This window comes from Xiphophorus maculatus, chromosome 4, assembly GCF_002775205.1.
Source record: "Xiphophorus maculatus strain JP 163 A chromosome 4, X_maculatus-5.0-male, whole genome shotgun sequence".
NCBI lineage: Eukaryota > Metazoa > Chordata > Actinopteri > Cyprinodontiformes > Poeciliidae > Xiphophorus > Xiphophorus maculatus.
This window is the reverse complement of record NC_036446.1, coordinates 8,974,699-8,996,013: the sequence shown is the minus strand read 5'-3', so window position 1 is coordinate 8,996,013 and position 21,315 is coordinate 8,974,699. Positions and strand designations below refer to the sequence as shown.

General features: G+C 39.4%; 1 protein-coding gene across 1 annotated transcript in view; it reads right to left on the bottom strand.

The window, feature by feature from the left end:
* Positions 1 to 21,315, bottom strand: part of wtip (WT1 interacting protein) — a 29,894-nt gene extending 8,579 nt beyond the window's left edge. The window contains exons 1-2 of the mRNA XM_005796186.2: positions 19,384 to 21,315; positions 10,317 to 10,418 (exon numbers count right to left, since the gene is read on the bottom strand). Of these exons, the coding sequence (XP_005796243.2) occupies positions 10,317 to 10,418; positions 19,384 to 20,878 (1,597 nt within the window). The 5' untranslated portion in view covers positions 20,879 to 21,315. The remainder of the gene's footprint in view (positions 1 to 10,316; positions 10,419 to 19,383) is intronic.

Here is a 21,315-nt window from a genome sequence, read left to right as displayed (position 1 = left end):
CGAGCTGGCTTCTGCAGCCCCCCGCCACGCATCTCACACAGCCCGTCCATTCAAATTCATGTACCGGTGGCCGTGTTTCTCAGGCAGCACGATGACTTCACCCAGAAGCCTGGCAGACGAAATCCACGGATCTCATAAATCTGACTGGATTAGTCAGATTTAATTGTATTCCAGAGTCACCACTGGGTTTATTGGCCTCCCAGCATGGACACCCCCTTCGTTTTTACAATGAAATTTATGCAATTGCTGTATTTCAAATGCAGATCCAGTGTCAAAATCCTGGGAAATGGCGAGGTAATAAAGGACGCATAACCAGGTGGGGATGCACAGGAACACCGTCTGCACAATAGGTGAGATTTTTAAGACTCTTAGACTTACTTTTATTTTTTAAAATCCCATTTTGGGGAGCAAGATGAAAAGCGGAGTGAGAAGTCGGTTTGGTCTGTGGCCTCTGCTCTGCAGTTTGGGGTCTGGAAGGTGAATACAAAGGCCCCAGTTCTGATGACTATGTGGAGCGCTGCTAGGGGAGCGGGCCGAGTGAGCAAACGGGGACATTCTTTCTGTCTGAGGTCACTAGCTGGTCCCATTCATCCCCCCCCTGCACCTCTCCAGCACCCGCTCCCTGCCCGCTTCCCTAACTGAGAATAACGGAGAAAAAGGAGGGGGTGGAGGGCTCCGTGCCTTCTTCTCCCCCCATCCCTGTGGCCTTTTGTCACTAGACAGCGCAGCAGAGAGGTTGAACATCCTCAGTGTTGCAGGGGATACTAAAACTATCAGCTCTGTTTAGAATTTACAATTTATTTGGAGTCTTCTGGGAGCTTGATTTAAGAACTAAGCCCCTCTTACCGCTTAATGCAACTGGTTTTACTTCTGGATTAAACGTCCAAATTGAAATGGTGCTTGTGTTAAAAATTGACTTACTTTAGGTTTAATTAGTAAAACCAGTTTCTATATGGACAGACGGATGGAACAGGCTACAAAGTGTGGAAATACAAATACAAATACACCTCCATTCATTTTCTGTATTAATCCAAACCTGGAAGAAACTTCAGACTTTTCCAGATGGTGCAAGAATCCTGTGAGTGGCTGGTTAACATTCGAACTTCCCAGTTACCTAAGATCACCTGCTATATTCGACGGTGACATAAATACATGAGACGCTATCTCCTCTTGTCAGGCGTCCTCACACTGAGATTACAGTGTGCTTGTTCAGTCCTGAATACCAACATGCGCTCTTCTTGATGCTGGTTGCATGAAATATTGGATCATTCAGAAATCAGGCCTCATTCTGCTAATGCACTCATTTTGCTGTTGCCATGGATATCAGTTTTCATAGTATAAAAGTGAACTGATGTGTCATCATGGTGGAGGTATTATTTGTCTAAAACGTCCTCAGGTGCAGATTCTGCAGCTGACAGTGTCTACACGCAGTCCGTTTTTTTGTTCTTTTCTCCAGGTATGGACTTTCTACCCTTATATTATGAATCTCACCTGTATAATCTACAGGTGAGATTCATAAATTTGCAAGATGGTTTTCTAGCAGCACTGAAACAGTTTTAGGTAAATAATGTGATACTAACAAAATGTAAACAAAAATGTCAAAATTCGCTTTAGGTCTGCTTGGGTTTGTAAATTACCCTATGACTAGCAAACCTATGCACAAAATAATGCTTGTTTTGTTTTTAACATGTAACATTGTTTACTATTCTCTCCTTGGAGAAATAAACTTGAATTGAATTAATATTGTTTGAAAGAAAACTAGTCTCTGAACTATGTTGAGACATGTCTGTGGTTTATTCAGAATGTGAAAGAGCAACACCTGAAGTCTAACCTTGTATAATTTGTGGTATTTATGATACACAATAACCACATTCAATCATTTAAAAAATCCTACTTATGTCCTTTATGGCATTTTAGACAGACTAGTGCAGGCAGGACAAGGGAAAGGTCTAAGTTGAATTGATTTTAATATCCATAAACTTAAATGTTTGAGAAAACAGCAGGAACCGAAGGAACAACAAGAACTCATCAGTGAAGGAAACTGGTTTGGCAGAGAAAACAGACCAAAAAGACAATGGGAGAAGCAGGAGAAGGTAAGAGAACTCACTGGCTCTTAAGCTACTGGAAATGTGAATAAAAAGTGACAGGAGAACCAGGTGTGACTAATCAGGAAAATATAGCACAGTTAGGCAAGAACCCCAGCAGGGAAAATGAGGTGAGGCTGACTAATAACTACACAAATTAATAACAAGGGAGCTAAGCAACATGACAGAATAAAACTGAAACACACACTACATACTTACACTAGAATGAGAATCTAAACCAAAAACAGGAATGAACGGTACGGAAAACCATTGATGATTTAATAGCAATTCATTCTCAATACTCCAGACACTCCTCCTTCTTTGATTGGGTTACTGTCAGGTGGAGCAACATTGTAATTGAAATGTTGTATTGTTAGCTTGTATTTCTCTGGATTTCTGACTAAACAGAACCGAAAACGCTGATTCAGATGTTGGAAATTTCAAGTCGCATTCCAACATGCAGCATTTGTCAACTTCCTCGACGTCATATGCCTGGTGATGTGCTTCAACATGAGATGGATGTTTTTCCTCTGAGGAGGAATTTGTTGCAGGGTAGTTTTGTTTTTGAGAAAAGCTACATTTTCTATTTTTATTAACTGAAAAATCTGACATTGTAGATGCAGCGACTCTGAGCAGTTAACAGCTGAAAACGTGCAACCATACTTCTAACTGTGAAATCACGTTGATTAGCAAGAAAATACGTTAGAGGCTCTGAGCATTCAGATGAGGAGTATGGAAGCCTGCATTCATACTGACACAGCTCCAGTCACTTGATGCAAGTGAAACAAATCTAACAAATGTTTTCATTTATCTAAAAGCTTTACATCAACATATTTATGATAGTGCAGTCTTTCTGATTGCTTCCTATCTCAACTGAGGAAATAATGCTTTTAGGTCAATTTTCTTCACACATTTTACACACTGCAAAAACACAAATCTGGGTTATTTGGTTTAGTTTCTAGTCCCATTATTTTAGTACACTTTAAATACGATAAAGCTAACATACAAGAACTTTTCAGCAAGAAATAGGAGCTTGATTTAAGTCAGTAATTTCTTGATATTGATGAAAATGTACTTGTTAAGTGAATAATCTGCCAGTGGAACAAGACATTTTTCAAATATTATAAGTTAACATTCTTACCATAATAGAAGTTAAAATGTCTTGTTCCACTGGCAGGTTATTTTAAATCAATATAAAGGACTTAACACAAGCTCCTGTTTCTTTTTGAAAAGTTACTAGTAAGTTAGTTTTGTCTTATTTTAAGCATGCCAATATATTTGCACTAGAAACAGGACCAAAAATACTTGGAAACATTTTGTATTTTTTGCAGTGCACTCACTATCTGCTTTCTGCAGTGCATTCACAAACCAAAAGGCACCAAATACCTCCAGCCAGCATTTTGTATCAGCTTGCTGTTCCTCACTGTGCCTTGATTTAGCAACCACTGCTGGAATGTTTCACAATGTTAGGTAATGTTAGAGTTGCAACTTTAACAAAAGCAACTGTTAACAATTAATTGTATTACTGAAATCATTTACAAAAATATCATCACATAACACTGGACAAGGATAAATCTACCTGTGACATTCCTCCACTGTTTGTTGCATCTAGACACATTCCTTTTCTAGCTACCAGTTTTCAGCTGATGGTATTTTTTTACACTATCTGGGTAACTTGCACACTGACCTACTAATTTAGACTCATCAGCCTGTTTATTAGAGGCAAGAGGAAAATGGGAAGACTGGTTCAAGATGACAAAAGCTCAACACGTTAAACGTTGAAGGGCAGCAGGTGCCATTCAACGTTTCTTCAGACAGCTAGAAACAGGAAACTGAGATTAGGCTTGGGCACTTATCGTACTGTTTATCGTTTATCGTGAAAAACCTCTTATGATAATAATTTTGGTTTATTGTTGCCTTGTTAAATTTCAATTAATGATGCTAAATAAGAAACAAAACTGACAGTATTATCAAAAAAGCTTTAAAAAAATATTTTCACCATTGTCTGTTCCACAAGAGCATCAATAAATATCAGTACATTTGAAAATATGATTAAATGCAATTTCTGCATGCAGCTTAGTGATATAAATCACACTTCTTTAAATAAGTGGCGTCATGAAGAAGCCTGTTTTTAGAGAACAGTGTTTATGAATAGTGGGATTTTTAAAAATCATTTTCATCATTATCACAAAAGTACCACAAAATATTGCAATAAAGTTCTAACTCCATGTTGCCCACTCCTAACTAAGGTGCAGTTCACACAGCTTCACCAAAATTGGACGGTAACAGATTTGTAAAACCTTATCGAATGAGTCTTCAATTTTAGCTGTGACATTTAGATGTTTTAGGCTCAGATTTGGTGTACAACAATCCCCTGAAAACATGGATTCATCCTGCTTTGTGATAGCGGTTCAGGCTCCTGAGGGGTAATGGTTGACAATGAGTTCACAGTACTCAAGTGCTCTCCAAATTCACAATGCTGTGGAATGGAGGGAAGCCGACAAAATAGAATATTCTGATATCAAAAGTTATTTTTTCAGCAGCTGTAAGGTGAAAATCTTAATAATTAACACAAATAGAGGATTGAAGAACATCAGCTTTTGTGCCATTAGAATGTGTTAGATGATTTGAGTTGCAAAAGTGAATGAGCTTTTCAATAATTAAATACCGATTACTAGCTGCTGTGACTCCTTTTGAGCATATGGATTTAAATTTGAAACTGCAAAACGCATATGAGCCTTGATAATGTCATACAAACTCCAAATTTTGCAGAGGAAGTTCTAGTTGTTGCTTTTTCTAATGCACCAAAGGGGCTGAGGAGAGGAAGAGGATTAATGAGAGCTTCTTCACTTTCCACCTCTCTGCATTAGGGGTTTGAAAACAGATAATTTTTTGCTTTGAAGTCAATATTTTACCAAAGGCTCTAGTTTACCTATTTTCAACTGATCTGGGCTGCTGCTTCTACAAAACATATTTAAAATTTATTTTGCATACCTTACTGAACTGAATCAACTTGAGACTAAAGAAAGATGTTAATGAGGCTAAAGATCTAAAACATATAAATGATTTATTTAAATTTACCACTTTGGCTTAAACTAGAGGGAGCAAACATTGTTTGTATTACAAATCCTTGCTCATATATATGGCATTTCTCACACTTTCCAGTCTTCGGGTTATTATTTTACCCACAAGCCCAAACAAACCAGAAAGGTTACATAGAGGGTGTCAAAAACACACCATTTCTCCCGGCTCGTTAGCCACAGCTCACAGACCGTTCTCTCTGCTAATGAGAACGTCTACTCGTTTCCAGCAGGCAACAGACTTTTCGAATAGCATATATATTTAAAATCGTAACTGAGAGTAATTTATTGCTTCAGGATGTAAATATGCGGGATGAGTTTTAAAACAAATCAATCTTCCACTTCTCAGATTTAATCTGACTGGCATCAGCTACAGTTCGACACCCTAGTCCTCCTCACTCTAACACAGAAATGAGTAACTACGAGCTGTCCAGGTGATGCTAACTGGCTAACGAGAAGAAGTGGAGCGAGTGAGCAACATGTGTGTCATCATCCTGCTGGGTGGTCAAGTTTTATGTCTTTTGCAACTTCTAACAGATTTTTTTTCTAAAAATCCTTTTGCTCCATCCATCTTCCTATCAGCTCTGAGTAGATGTAGAAAAAACAAAAACATCTCCGCAGTATGATGCTGCCACCACCATGTTTCAACACTTCACAGAAGGGGTTGGTGTGAACTGTTTGTTTACTGATAAATTTGACATTTTGCATGTAAGCCCCTCTGATGCCACATGTTTCTGTGTTCTCCGCATGGCGAACAGTAACAGGTTACTGCCAGTTTTCCACTATGAACCGATTTCTCGTGCACCACTAAAGTATTTCATCTTCTTATGAAAATGTGGAAAAGTTCAAGAGATGTCAATACTTTTGTGAGTCTCATACTTCCCTGACTACCCAGACTCCTTCCCCATCATGTCTTTGTGCCACACTCTTCCTCCTTCTAGCTCAATTTTTCCAATAGAAATTTAGATTTTCTAAACTGAATTGCTTTGATGAAGCAGGTAAGGTACTGACCAAGGTTGTTTTAATTAACTAAAACTAAAGAAATAATGAAATAAAATTGAGAAAGCATTTTTGTTAACTGAAATAAATACAATCATAATTAATGGGGGAAATTTTAAACTAACTGGAACTATATTGTGAATTTATAAAACTAGTTAAAACATACTGAAATTACAGCTGTGACATCTTTTGTTTTCGTGATTATGAATCTATTTATTAGCCAGTAGAACTGATGTGAAATTATTATTTTTTTCCCACACAAGCAATTTACGTCAAATTACAGTCCTCCATATTCCTGGTGGTGACACGCTAAATTATGCTGAATTGAATAAATCTTTTGAAAATGGTATTTTCTCTTGGGCAATCGATGTATACATAATCACAATACAATACTTTGACCATTCTGCAGTTAAAAACTAAAGCTACTACTACGCCTAAGAAAAACTAAGCAATATTTAACTTAGAACTGAGAAAAACTAGCAAACACACTCTAAAAATTAATTAAAACTAACTGAATTAGACAAACAAAAAGTCAGAATGAAATAAAACTAAACTATAATACAAATTTTAAAATAAAACTATTATAACCCTTGTACTGACCACATGTAAATATTCACACAACTAAACTTCTAAAAAGGTAAACTATCGCTCTGGGACTTCAGATAAAAGTGTGCAACTCCAAGACAAAATGACTAGCCCCAAGCAACATATTTACTGCAATGCGTGAAAGACAGAAATCAGTGTTCAACAGACCCAAAACAACTTCCTCTTTTGTACATGTGGCAGAGCAAGTACACAATCATTTTGGCATGCGTGTGCCGTTTAAAGTGAGTCCATAGCAGGCCTGCCCTCTCTGATAAGCAGGTCTGGTACACTTTGTGACGGGATGTGCGTGTATGTGTGTGTGTGCGTGTGTGTGTGTGTGTGTGTGTGCGTGCGTGCGTGCGTGTGTGTGTGTGTGTGTGTGATTGAGGTCCTCCAGGGATGGGTGGCTGAAGTGGTGGTGGGGAGGGTTGCATTCTTGGCCATCTCATGAAAAAAGGGTGCAACCATGGGAGTAAGCCAAGAGGAGGGCTCAATTATGCATGGTTAAACAAAGCCCAAGGCTACCAGCGAGCAATGTCTCAGCAAACTCGGCCTCACTGTGGAGTTCCAGACTCCAAAAGGACTTCTGCACAAAAAAAAAGAAACCAAAAAACTAACTGAAGACATGAGAACGCAGCTCCTCATAAATCACTGGAGTGTGTTATGACAACTGCAGGCACTTTGAAACTAAACTTCTCAGAGGCCTGCAAAACACTGCATAAAAAGAAAACATTCCCATTTACAAGAGGTCAACTGATAGATTATGTCGTTTACGTTAGAAATAAACTATCCTGAGAGGTGGGTTAGCCTGCTAAGCGACTTGAATCTCCGAAAATGACCTGCTGATGAATCGTGGAAATGATTCCTCTGATAAACCTCTCAGGTTTCTGTTTTCTGTTTAAATCCAGATACGTCTAACACAGTTAACACTTTCAGTCTAGATCGGGTTCAAAGACCTAATGACACGATTTCTTTGTTCAATCATTGAAAGATGACCCCTAAGCAAACTGTAAAAGTATCATAAGGCTGATTAAAACAGCTTCCAACCGGACCTGAGGCTTGTTTTCCACAGAATACCTCGCAACCTCAGCAACTAGACACTCGGCATCTGGCCCCTCTTTCATTCGACACACAATAAATCGGAAACTATGTGGCTTTGGTTACATGTAAATTATAGCAGATCTTCCAGAGCCCAAGGGGTCGAGGTGAAGGATCAGTATACATGCTGCACATAAGAATGGATCCAAGCTGAAAGGCTCACTCTAACCATCTTCCTCTTGTTTCCACGGGAAACAGGAGAGGTGGTCCAGAGTTGGGTGAGAGGGGCGTCCAAAAAAAAAAAAGAAAAAGAAATGACAAACACAACCCTTACTGTACTTTGTGAAGAAAGAGAAAAATAACTAAATTTATTTCATTGCTGCATTATAGAGGAACATTTCTTAGGCATGAGATAGTTTTGATGTAAACTGTGAAACCAGCTTATGATTTATTAAGCAACACAAGCAGCATTATGTTTTATTTAAAATTAAAAAAAAAAACAAGCAAAAAAAGTGGAAGGGGATGATGTTTTTTCTGCTGCATTTGGCCAACTTCCCCATTCTTGTGATATATATAGAAGATCAGTTACTCAACACTTCTGCTTTTCAGTGTTTTACATTTCATAACGCCCCAAACAACTTTATGCATCCAGATTGGAAGAAAGCAGGAGTGTGAAATGTGACTTAGGGTTTCGTTGCTGAAGTAGGAAAGAAAAAAGTTATTACTATATTGCTTAGAAATAACACTTATTGCTGTTGTTCATCCTTCAAGGCTGAACAAATTACACTGCCCTCCACATTTACTGGAGACCATGCAATTAAATTTTTATTGAGTCCCACCACTAAGTTTTACAATTTAAGCTTTAGTTATTTAAGTTAATGTGTTTGTCTAGAAACTATTAATTAGTAATTATTTTCTCCAACTTTTTCCTCTGGAGTACAAATATGATGTGATACAGTGCCCTCTTCAAAATGGGAAAAACAAGAGAATAGACCTCTTATATTTGAAAGTCATTTAGTTTGCAAAATAAAGTTAAAAACAACTGGGAAGGTGAGAAATATGGCTGAATGAGGACCTAAGTTTATCTCACCACCTTTAAATGCTATCAGTATTAGTATTCACTATCAGGTTAATAGACACACACGTTCTACCGAGACAAAAGTAAACAATAGTTTCTTAAACTCTACTGAGACTTTACCTTGGAATTTGCTTAGAAGAGACAAAAATGCTGCTTATTTTGCTTCATTTTTAATTTTGCACTTATAAAAAGCCTAATGGCTCATCTTTAACTTTATTTTTGCATGTATGGACGCAGTAACAGATTTCTTTGGATTCATTAAAGGATATTATAATATATAGTATAGAAGACAAAAATTCCTAGATTTTATGCAAAAAATTGTTACTCGTGCTTCCTTTCAAACTGTCACAGAGCAGTGAATCCAATCCAACATCACATCTGAAAGACCCGTGTCTCTCTCACTGTCAATAGACTAAAAAATTTCAAACTTGATGTTGACAAGCAATGACAACAGAAAGCCCCTGCAGTGACTTGAATACAAAGTCAGCCACTTCTTTTTCTACAAGACACTGCAGATTGCTCACCCTCTGGAAAAAAATACTGTTTTTATTATTTGATTACAATTTGCTATTAATATTCCTTAATTTTGTTAAAATAACTGATTTAAACTAGTTAAATATAAATTTTCAGTCTACAGTGTTATTTCAAATAAAGTTATTTCTGGTTCCTAAATGCCTTTTGTGGAGCCACTTTTTCTGCGGCTTCTGTGGAGCATATTTGTAAAGCATTTCATATATCAGGGTGATACATAATATTTTATATCCTGTAGAAAATCACAGCGATGAATCAAAAATTAACTGACACCAAAACTTATGATGATGTCATTGTACCCATGTCAGTATTTTTGATGTTTTAACAAAATGAAAAGTTGTTTTTGTCTCTTTTGGCTGACATGCTTCATCTGAGGTTCCAAATTCGTCTCTCATTTGTGCAAACACTTGGCGAAAATTGCTTCATTTTGTTCGCAGAGCGTTATCCGCCTGCCCAACTCGAACTATTTTGACGGAGCTGTCTGATTGGGCAGAAGTTTGTTGCTGTGCTTTATGCAGAAATACAGTCACATATTGTTAATATTTCTGTTCAACTAGTTCACAGAATGTCTCCCGCGGTGAGAAATTATGTACCTTTCTACAGTTCTTCATTACTATAGTGAATAAATCACTATAGTAAAAAGACCAGTGAATAATTAATAACTCTTGGATGAAAATTGTCCACAGAGAAGGCAGAAAAGTGTGATGCTAGCTCCATTTGTAAACACAAAACAGAGTTTGTAGGGATGGAGCTGGAACCCCCGCAGGAACGACGAATACTGAATCTGAACATTTTGGATTCAGTAACTCTTACCCATTTTCTTCATTTATTTGCAGACACTGTAGTTTTAAAGTCCATTAAAGCGTCAATAAAATAATTGCAAAAAACTTTAGCTATGATACAGGTCGGCGTGTTACTCACCACATGAGCAGCAGGTGAAGCAGTTGGTGTGGTAGAGGTTCCCCATGGCCTGGCATGCCTGGCTGGCCCCGTACACACCCTTCCCACATTTCACGCAGATACCTGTCATAGACAATGGCTTTGTTATTGTCTGCTATGTATATTCTCAGAAAAAGCAGAAGAATAAAGAGATTAAGTTTTATAAGACAGCAAAACACAGTGCAGCTGTCACAATACAGACATGAAGAAGAATTTCTGGATGTACAACAATGTCATCCCCGACTTCTTTCTTGTTAGACAATGGGAAGATGTCTTTCTGCTCTGTCTTTATTTCTACTATCATAATTATTACTCAGCTTTCTGTGCTTCTCATTGCCTTTGAAGGCAAACAGAATTAGGAAATTCATAGGTTTGCCATTAAAACATACATTTTAACAAATTGTTCTAGACATGCAGCTCTGCTGAAAAGGGGAAGGAGTGTGAATGTTAAATCAGAAGAAATATTTCATGAATAAATTGAGACTCTGGCTGTACAAGGCTCCCTTTTGTCATTTCCATGCATTACATCATACTGTTAGAAGGCAGACGACTTGACGAAAGCGGAAGGTTACATAAAAAAGCCTTAAGAGGAAACAATGTGGATGAGAGGTGCATTCCAAAAAGAAAAGGCTGGAAGATAATGTTCCTGTACTTTTCATTTTTACAACAAATGTCAAACTGATTAGCCAGAGAGTCATTTTTACCTTAAATTTCACAAAGAATTTAACTAAACAATATTCACCCTAGCACATCAAACATATCAAGTTAATCTAACTAAATCAAAATCCTCTAAATCTAAAGACACTAATGTGCATCTCGACAACAGAATATATTTAAAAAGTTGATTTATTGCAGCAATTATATAAAATAGGGAAACATACTTTCCTTACAAACTGAGTGAAAACTTGTATTTGTATTGCTTAACCCAGAGGTAACTTTCTTCAAAAATTTGATTACAAAAGAACAACAAAAAAGACTTTTCATACCAAAATGTTTAACGGCCCTCACATTGATCCCAAAGCATATTAATGGAAAGTTGAGTGGAAGGTAAAAGTGTGGTAGACTAACTTCAGCCTTGAGATTAATCAAATTCTTACTATTTGAAAACTGACTTTTTGAAAACTTCTTGGGTTTCTAGAGTGACATCAGCAGGCCCAGGGCCGCCATCTTGTTTGACAACTGTGCTTTACATCTTCTATTTATTTGGACTTTGAATTTATGTCAACTACATGATGGAGTGTTAGGGCCAGACTACAATTTTTATTTTTTTCTTAACTACAAGAAGAATGTCATAATTTTACAAGAATATAGTTGCAATGTTAGAACAAGAAAATAGTATTTTTTTAAGAACACCTACAAAAAAAATTATAAAATAATTAATATGAGGAATGTTGAGCATCTAGTGAAGTGATACTTCATCTTTTAACACATTAGCATCAAATTATCAGTAGACTTTTTTTGAGTAAACGACTATTTTGAAGAAAACCACAGACTGAACTGGTCACATCAGGTTGTGCTTTTTTCTTATTGAAAATACTTTTTTTCTCATAATTTTAGGACTTCTAGTAAAATTGTGCCATTATTCTTTTAATATTATGACCATACTCTTGTAATTAAGTGAAAATTCTCATAGTCTGGGCCTATTATTCTGTCATACAACTCAAAGAAGGAATGGCTGAAAAAAACGCTGCTTTTAGAAAATATTTTCTATCACTTGTAATTTATTTTTACGACAAAAATTAGAAAAAAATTAGTTAAATCAGAAATTGGTCATAGTATTAAAAAAACTGAGATCTTATGTTTAAGCCACATTGACTAGAACAAAGTTCCTCAGAAAATCCCTTTTGATTTCTAGGAATTTTCAAAAGTTACACTAAAAAGTACATTGTTCTATGTGAGTATTTCTTTTAAATGATTAAATAAAAATAAATACACATTTCAATAATATTCAAATTTATTGAGAAGAACCTACATCTATTACACAGATGTCTATGCATATAGGTGTTTTTGCCAGACACTGGGTGATGATGCTCTGCTGAACCTACAGACAAAAAACATCCACCGTCCCCCACGAAGTAATCGGCTCCACAAACTACTGTCATCTTCAGTTAGCAAACAAGAAAGCAGTGTCTCACACGGTTTGATAGACAGCAGCAGCAGAAGCTTAACGATCTAAAATCTCTCTAACACAAGACAACCTTCATTGAGGTCACATTCCTCAGAGAGTGCAGGGTCAGAGCCTTCATGGGGTGAGTCTTGGGTCAGAGTACCCACAGGATGCAACATCGTACAAGATCCCAACAGGGGATCTGAATGCCAACGCCCCTCCCCTCATGTGAGGAAATAAATACATGCATTTATCATTGAAATACAGATTTTTTAGAATGCATTTGAAGCATATGCACAGTGCCAGTGATGATGTTGTGGAGCTGGTAATTATTTCGCAACAGTCCCAGTGAAAGTTGCGTTAAATTAAATACAAAACAAACCTTAATTCAATTTTTTCATTACTTCGATGAGCTGAAAACAGAGACGTGGAGACACTGTTGGAACATGTGTTTCCTGCTTTAATGTTTATAAGAAATGAATGAATAACAGAAAGCACCAAAAATTCAATACAACAGTCCACTTGTGTGCAGTATTTCAGAGAAGTAGTATCATATGTGTACAAACAAAAAGATGATGTTTCGACCACGCAAGCACCAGAGAGTCAGCATCTGGATGAACTGACTGAACTTGCAAACCAATTATACTAAACGAAAACTGACAGTGGCTAAATTAACACTCCTTCCTCCAATTCATTACTGCTCCCATCTGGCTTCAAAAAGTAAAACGGCACCAAACACAGACCTTTTAAATACAGATTACCAAAGGATTGGATTACGTCACAATAAGAACAACGAAACCCAGAAGATTATATACACCCATCATCAGTTGGATGTCATTGATGCAGAGATTTTGTAAGCATCAACAAGCTTCTGGCATAATTTTGTCTGGAGATTTCACCACTCTTTGTAGAAGGAATGGTAAAGCTCATTTGACTTTGGTGGACCCTTATTTTTTTTGTGTGCCATCAATGGCTTTGAAGTCAGAAATTGGGAAGGCCATTTCTATAAATGAGTTTTAAATCTGTTTGGGGTTTTGTTCTGCTGACACACACAGTTACTACCACCCAGCTGCCCTCTAATAGAAGACACATTGGTTACAATGTTCAGTATTAATATCGTATTAACTGTGAAGCATGGTGGTGATGGTGTTAAAATCATGCTGTGGGTCTATTTTGGTGACATTGCGCTGGAGCATTCAACAAGTGAGGAAACAAATTTATTAACTTCACATAAAATTAATGGCTATAAGTTTGAAACTTCAACAAAAACCCTTTCCAACAGGACAATGAACACAAACACATTAAAACTTATGATTTAGTGGATAAAGCAGGCAAATATGAATGATTTTGGCATGGCCTTAATCTCAAACGCCTTGTAAATGTGAGGACTGCGCTTGAAAGTCATTTCTGTACCAGGAAACAAGACAATTTAATTTAGCTATCAATCCTACCAAGGACAATGGTCAAAAATGCAGCCAAAATTATACCAGAAGGTTGTTGATGGCTACGAAAATCATGTGGTTGATGTGCAACATGCTAAGAGTAATTTAGCATATTGTATATTAGTTGCAATTTAATTTTCACAATTATTGGTTGTGAAATTGAATTAATCACCCTGATTTTAGGCTTCCTTGTCACTGGCTGGTGCCTCACAGGCCAAAGGCTGCAGGCCAAAAGGGTAAAGAAGGAAAATCAATGATTATCTGGATTACATCACATGTGAATCAACAATGATCCCAAAATAAACTCACTGTGCTTTATCCCCAAAGTTTTATGCTATTGTGCATATTTATGAATAAAATGTTTGAATTTGCACATGATTAACAATTATTTTTCCAAATATACGTAAGTCTGAAGAGGGGATTTTATTCTTATCCTCACATCTGCCAATTTCCTTTGCAAGTCACCTAATTAGCTAATAGATTCCACCTGTGTGTAACTTAATCTTACTATAAATATTTTTGCTCTGTGAAAGCCTCAGAGGTTTATTTGAGTACATTAGTGAGCAAACCACATCACAAGCCAGGGAGCACAGCAGACAGGTCAAGGATAAAGTTGAGGAGAAGATTAAAGCAGGTGAGGTTATCAAACAAAATACCAAGCTTTGCACATCTAACAGAGCTTTCCTGAATCCATCATCTAAAAATGGAAAGGGCATGTCAGAGCTGTAAGCGTTCCAAGACATGACTGCCCACCTAAAATTACAGCTCAAGAGACGAGGAAGACAGAAAATATTAGTTATTTACCATAAATCTGGCCGTTAAATGACTTAGCTGGCACTTGTATGTTTCCCCAACGTGAGACATGGAAGTGGCAGAATCATGTTATGACTTACTTTAGCAAGAATTCAGTACAAAAGACTTGAGACTAAGAAAGGAATTTATATTTCAGCAAGACAAAAAATAAAACCTACACACACAACCAGAACTACAACAAAATGGCTTAGGTCAGGGTCTGCACTGTTTTTTCTGTTGGGTTGTTTCAAAATAAATAAATAAAAAAAAAACACTTTTGCAAAAAAATAGGATGGACACATTTTCTTCTATGGGATGTTAATTCGCAGAAAATATATAAATAAATAAACGTATATACCGTCGTTGCCAACATAATGACAAGAAAATAGATCTAAAAGTAAATGTGGTGTCAATTTTTTGTGGAAATTCAATGCAATTGTTTCATGAAAAAAAAAGGCCTGCATTTGTTTTTTTTTAATCTATATTTAAAAAACTTCTAAATAATTTTTAGCTATTTTGGAAAGTCCAAAGGACCACTTGTGGCTCTGGAGCCACAGGTTACAGACTTTTGGTTTAGATTAAAGGATATTCGTGTTTTAGAATGGCCCAGTCAAAGTCCAGACTTATATTTAGGCAAAAATTGAAAATTGATACATATAGACATTTCCAACCAGTCTAAGTGACAGCGTATGCACTTTAGTAGAAGACACATAACCCAAAAGATTTACAGTCGGAACTGCAACAAAATGATGTCCTACAAAGCACTGACTTATGGGGTTGAAAACTATGTATTATTTTCCTTCCACTTCTCAATTACAGGCAGCTTTGAAGTTGTAGCGTGTCAAAGTGTTGAAAAGTTCAAAGGTTACACATACTTTCGCAAGGCACTGCATTAGAGATATGGATCCTATTATATCTTATTCTTTTGTATGGCTTCATTGAATGAATAATCCGTGGCAAACGATCTCCCACCATGACTCTTTGGCTTTGACTCTAACAACTAAACAGAAGAGGATGATTTATTTACACAGCTCCATCGAATTACCTCCACATCTTTCTTCCATCTAGCTGAAGCTCTGCTGCTGCTGCTGCTGTTACTTAACAACCCCACACCATGTGCTAGCAAGACTTTTGAATTTTCACGCGTCAACTTGTAAACATTAACAGTAAACGTGATTTATTGTCCCACATGCAATAAATCCTGGAGCGTCTCTGAAGTGAGGATGTGGTTATGGTCTTACAGGACAGGGGGGAAATCTCCCGAGCGCTCTTTGTTAGTCATTGGAAAACAGGATGCAGGATCTCTCATGTGCCCATGTCAGAACATGTAGATTTGGCAGGGACAGGATGCAGCGTGCACTCCATGGTTAAAAATAAAACACCATCACTTAACGCAACATACATTTGTGGCTTTCCCAGCCGTAATGTCTATGTTTCAGATGGCAGTCTGGCAGAAAGCACCCTGCTCAACGTCAGCGTATTATTCTTGTGAGAAAGCTTTATTGGTGTCAGATTCACATGTATTTGGTAGCTGAGCCTTTCTGGGGGGAAAAGGAAATATCACTGAAATCTAATACTGGAGATCAAACAGAGGAAACTCTTTCCAACTAACTGGATGTAATGACGGCACAGCTTGGGATTATGTAATGTTATTGGAATATATGATTAGAGTCTTACAAAGATTGTGTTACTTTTACCAAAAACGGTGTATGTGCCGTGGGTTGTAAGCAGACTTACGCAGCCTGATTCATCAAACTTTAACAGCCATCCTGTGAGATTTTGGCTTCTTACAGACCAAAAATAAGAACTCTGAGAACTTCTGCAGTGTCAGGTTTTGTTTCTACTGCATTGCTGCTAAATAAAATAGAATCTCTACAGATGTTTTCTTACAACACATGATGTATGTTCAAGGGGGAAAAAAGTGGAAAAAGTGGATTAAGTCCACTGTAACACCTGAGGTTTGACTAGGTTGAGGGATATAAGTATTTCATATCAGTCGATATTGATAATTATTGATTATTTATTTTGTTTTAAATATCTAAAATACTGACAAACTGGTGAGGGGACCTTTATACTTTCCAGAATTTGAACCAGGTGAAATAAATCTGTGCCACTTGACAAACTTTAGTTATAACAAATTTATAGACAAAATATTTTTTCTTGTGAAAATATATTTTTTGTACAGTTTTATCTGAATTAATCCTCTGAATATGTTGTTCTTTCAGCAAATGGCCTTTTTGGAGTCTGTATTCTCCAGTTAACAGTTAATTGATTATAGAATTATTTAATGATTATTTCAGTAATCGATTGTTCACGATTAATCCGATTAATCGCTTCAGCCAGACTTATATTTGTAATACAGATGAAAGGAATGAAAGGGTGCCTTTAAATTGATTTAAGAAATACTAAGACTATTTAGTTTACACATGCTATCTATCAGAACTAATGTAGCCTAATATTGCAACATGAAGATCTCATATTTACATTTTAAGTAAATCTAAAAGAACAACTATCCTCATGCATTAGTCTTTTTTTTTATTTGCAACTTTGCATAAATGGTAGTGAGCTCTTCAAACATGCAGCATATCTGAGGCTTCAGTGCAGCAACCACACTGCATGCTGTTGTCCACAAGTCAGCATGTGTGTGTCAAGCATGTGCATGACTACTGCCATTATAATTCTGGGCAGGTGATCAGACTTGACCCCCACTAACTATGTCTGGCCCGCCAGCCAAGATCGTGTGCCAAGTGTCTGGTGCTGCCCGACTCCCCACTGGCTGGTTAATGAAGGGCTTTTGCGGGGGAGTTGGGGTGGAGTGTGGGGCTGCTGGAGAGGAGGGGTGGAGCGGGCCTCACTCTGCTGCTTCATTTGCAAGCTTCCATCGGGCCCAGCTGTTGATTCACAGCTCCTCTGCAACCACAACAAACAGAGGCCACACAAGGGCCAGCCGGCAGCACGGAGCAGGCAGAGCGGGACCACTGGCAGGCATCGCTGGGGCCCCCTGAAAGAAGCCCCGGCGATCAATTTCTACACTGTCGCTACAGAAACAGAGCTGTCTCTATTGGGCTCAAACTGAGGAGCGTCTGACTGCATTCTTCTCCCTCCCTCCTCCTTTCTCTATCCATCTCTATCTATTACCACCTCCATTATCTCCTCAGCTCTTCCTCCTCCCAGCCCTCCCTCCTGTCTTCCATCTCCCTGCTTTCACCTGCTCTTCTGGAACAAATCCACAGCTGTCTCGGCTCACTCCGAGCAAGTGCACAGGCAACAGAACCAGCCACTGTTTTCTCACTGCAACCATTTGTCTGTCTGCAAACTCTAAAGGTAGACTGGAACTTTCTCAGCAATCCTAACATATTTGAAAGACAAAGTGTCATGATAGCGCACTGCGTGGCAAAAATGCTTTTTTTTAGTTCAGAAAAAAGGAAAGAGAAGGTGGTTATTTAAACAGCAAATGCGATTAGTCCAAAAATGTCTCTCAGATGGCACCAAGGGGATTGCTTTGAGCTTGGCTTGCCCTCACTCCTGTTCAGTAACTCCCAAAGTGCACTTGATTTTCAACAAACCCCAACCACACTGCTCCAAATGACAGAAGGGTGTGTGCTCTGCCAGAACAGAGGGCTCCATTCAGCGCAGTGCCGTTTTCTGCAAATGTTAGCTCTGCCAAGACATTAGCACTGCCCTACAAAGCGACTCTTATCAGCCAGGGGGTGACCTGTTAATGGTGATGTAGCATTAGCATGCTGTAAACAGACTTCGAAGAAAAGGTCTGCCTATAAATATCCTCTGACAGCCACAGAGAAACCTTGCTTAAAATCTGTGAAATTCCAGGTTTTAGTAGCGACTGTCAACATTGAAATACGTTACGGATGTTTCATGGCTTTTCTTCCTTTATGGTATCAAATCTGGTAGGTTTTGCATGCACAGGAATAAGGTCTCATCATCATTTCATAATTATGATTTAACTTTACTGGCAACCTGTTGGACTGGGCCTGTTCACCTCTGATCAGATTTCTAATCTGTAAAGCAACTTCATCAAAACAGCTTGTCTGAATCTCTGTCTGATGACTGTTTTAAGCTCCTTGTTCACACCCCATGCAAATAAAAGCAGAATTGAAACATAACTGAAGAATAAACTTTTTGATTTCCTGAAAAACTCTGACAAAATAAAAACAAAAAGGTATAATTAAAGATGCGCCAATCAGGTGTTTCCTGCTTAATACAGATTTTCTGGTTTACTTTCAGATTTGATTCCACATGTTGTAAACATTGCACACAAAAAAGAAAACAATGTGCTCTTTGCTCACTGATAAAATAAGGAATTAAAAATGTTCCCCTTATAGATCAAAAGCATATATTTACCTTCATAAAATAATGGTATTTCTTGCCAAAAATACTTTTTGGCAAAAGTAATCACCTCTTTCTTTCCAAAACATGTTCTAGGGAAGAAGAAAAAAATCTTTTGGCAAAAAATGACGTAGGCCATTATCTTATGAAGGTGACGACATGTTTATTGTTGATTGATGTCTTTATTAACCAAAATGAGTAAAAAAATACCTGGACTTTGTTTGATTGATTTATTTAACAAGAAATTAATCAGACAGGAGAATATTAAGGTTATTGATTATTGGCGCATCTCTAACTTAGATAAATAATTACAGTGTCTAATAGATAAATTGCTTGTTTCTCAAAAAGTCAACAAACCTACCAAAGTATTCCTTTTTCATGTGCATCTCCAACTCCTTCTCCAGCTCCAAGGTGAGCGCCTCCAGCCGTTTCTCCGCTTGGCTCGGCCCATTCTCTCGGCTGGGGGTCACCTGGTAAGGTAGCTTATACCTCTGCCCTAAAGAGGCCGTCTTTGACGACACGCCATAGCTAAAGGAGTACGACGAGCCGGCGCTTATCTCCACAGTCCCTCCCGCTTGAGCCAGCTGCGGCTGCGGTTCGGACACCGTCTGCAGACGGGTGCGAATCTGAGCCCCGTTAGAGTCTCCGAACTCCTGCAGTAAGGTGTCCTCGGTTAGACCGCTGCCCAGCATGGATGACCTGGGCGAGGGCATCTGCAGGTCCGGGTAGGTGCTCATTGACCCCCGGGAGCTGCGGGAGCTTCTGGAGCTGTGGCTGGAGATGCTGGACCGCGGGCTGACCACGCAGTTCGCCGCAGTCCCCGGCCTGGCACTCCCGTCCTGGCTGCAGATGCTGGAGCGGGGACTGGCCAGCGGCGCAGCGTGCAGCATCATGGACCCCTCCAAGTCATGGTTGACCACAGGCCCGTACCGCGAGTCAGAGTAGCTGGATCTCGGGCTGGTGGTGAAGGAGTACTGGCTGGCTGTGCTCGACCTGGGGCTGGTGTGTCTCTGGTCGTAGCCCATGCTGATGCCGCTGGTTCGGTTGCTGCTGGGCTTGCTGCAGCAGTCGCAGCTGTTGAGGCTGGTCCGGGGGCTGGAGTGTTTGCTCGTGTCACTGGCCGTGCTTGCATAGCTGGATCGAGGGCTGAGGATGCTGTTGCCCTCACAGTGAACCAAGCTGGACCTGGGGCTGGTGTACCTATCCTGACCCGGTACCACCAGGCTGGTGCGCGGGCTGCTGATGCTCGATCGCGGGCTGGCATGCTTGCTTTGCTCCTGAGAGGACAGGGACGATGCCAGGCTGGAGCGGGGACTGGCGGCGCCGTACCTCCCGTCGTGGCTGCTGGTTATGCAGACACTGTTGCACCTGTTGCCGGGCAGCGGCACCGCTTTGTTGAGAGGCACTCCATCAAAGGTGGAGCCGGTGCTGTACCTGTGGCCCTGCACCTCTAAGGAGTACCTCCGGTGTCTCTCGGACGTGCCAGAGTAGCACGGCAGAGCCACTTCGGATTTGGTGCAGCAGCCCTCCTCACTGTACGGAGAGTCTCTCTGAGGGGCGCAGAAATCCACGGGAACCGGCCGGCTGCAGTTCACGGGACGCACAGGAGCCGCGTTGTACACTTTATTCCCCGGCGTGAAATTCTCCAAAGTGTGATGCTGCTGGTGGAGCACAGAGGTACCATTCATCGGCTTGGTTTTCAGCCCCGCCACCGCCGGAGCGGAGAAGTCCAAATCTGGGTTTATCACCAAGTCCCTCCTCGCGTTGTACATCCCGTCTTTGTAGGCTTCGTACAGGGAAAGGTCCTCCATCAGGGTAGCGGCCCGGAGTCCCAGGTCCTCCTCATAACGCTCCATGTTGCGCTCCAGAGGCGAGAAACAAGTTGAAAGTGCGCTGCGCTCCACGGAGCTCTAATTGTGTTTCACATGGAAATCAAAACAAAACGCCGCGCAGCCGTCGCTCCTTCACGCAAAACCGCCGGCCGAAGCGCAAACCCGCACCACAAGCCGCATCGTCCCCTTCCGCTTCCCTCCCAGCGCCGAAAACCAAACTCTTTCTCACAGTATCAGCCGACAGCGACGCGTTTGTCAACTTCAGTTTTTGTTAACTTGAAAGGTCTTTACAGTCAATGGCGCGCTGCGCGGAGGAATTTCTCCTTGTTGGTTTTTCCTCTAGATTTCCCTTACAGCCGCTTCAGTGGAAACTAGACGGTGTTGGATAATCCCATATTCCACACATATGCTTCTTATTCTGGTATGTGTGCAGTGAGAGCAGAGGAATTGAATTTAAAGGC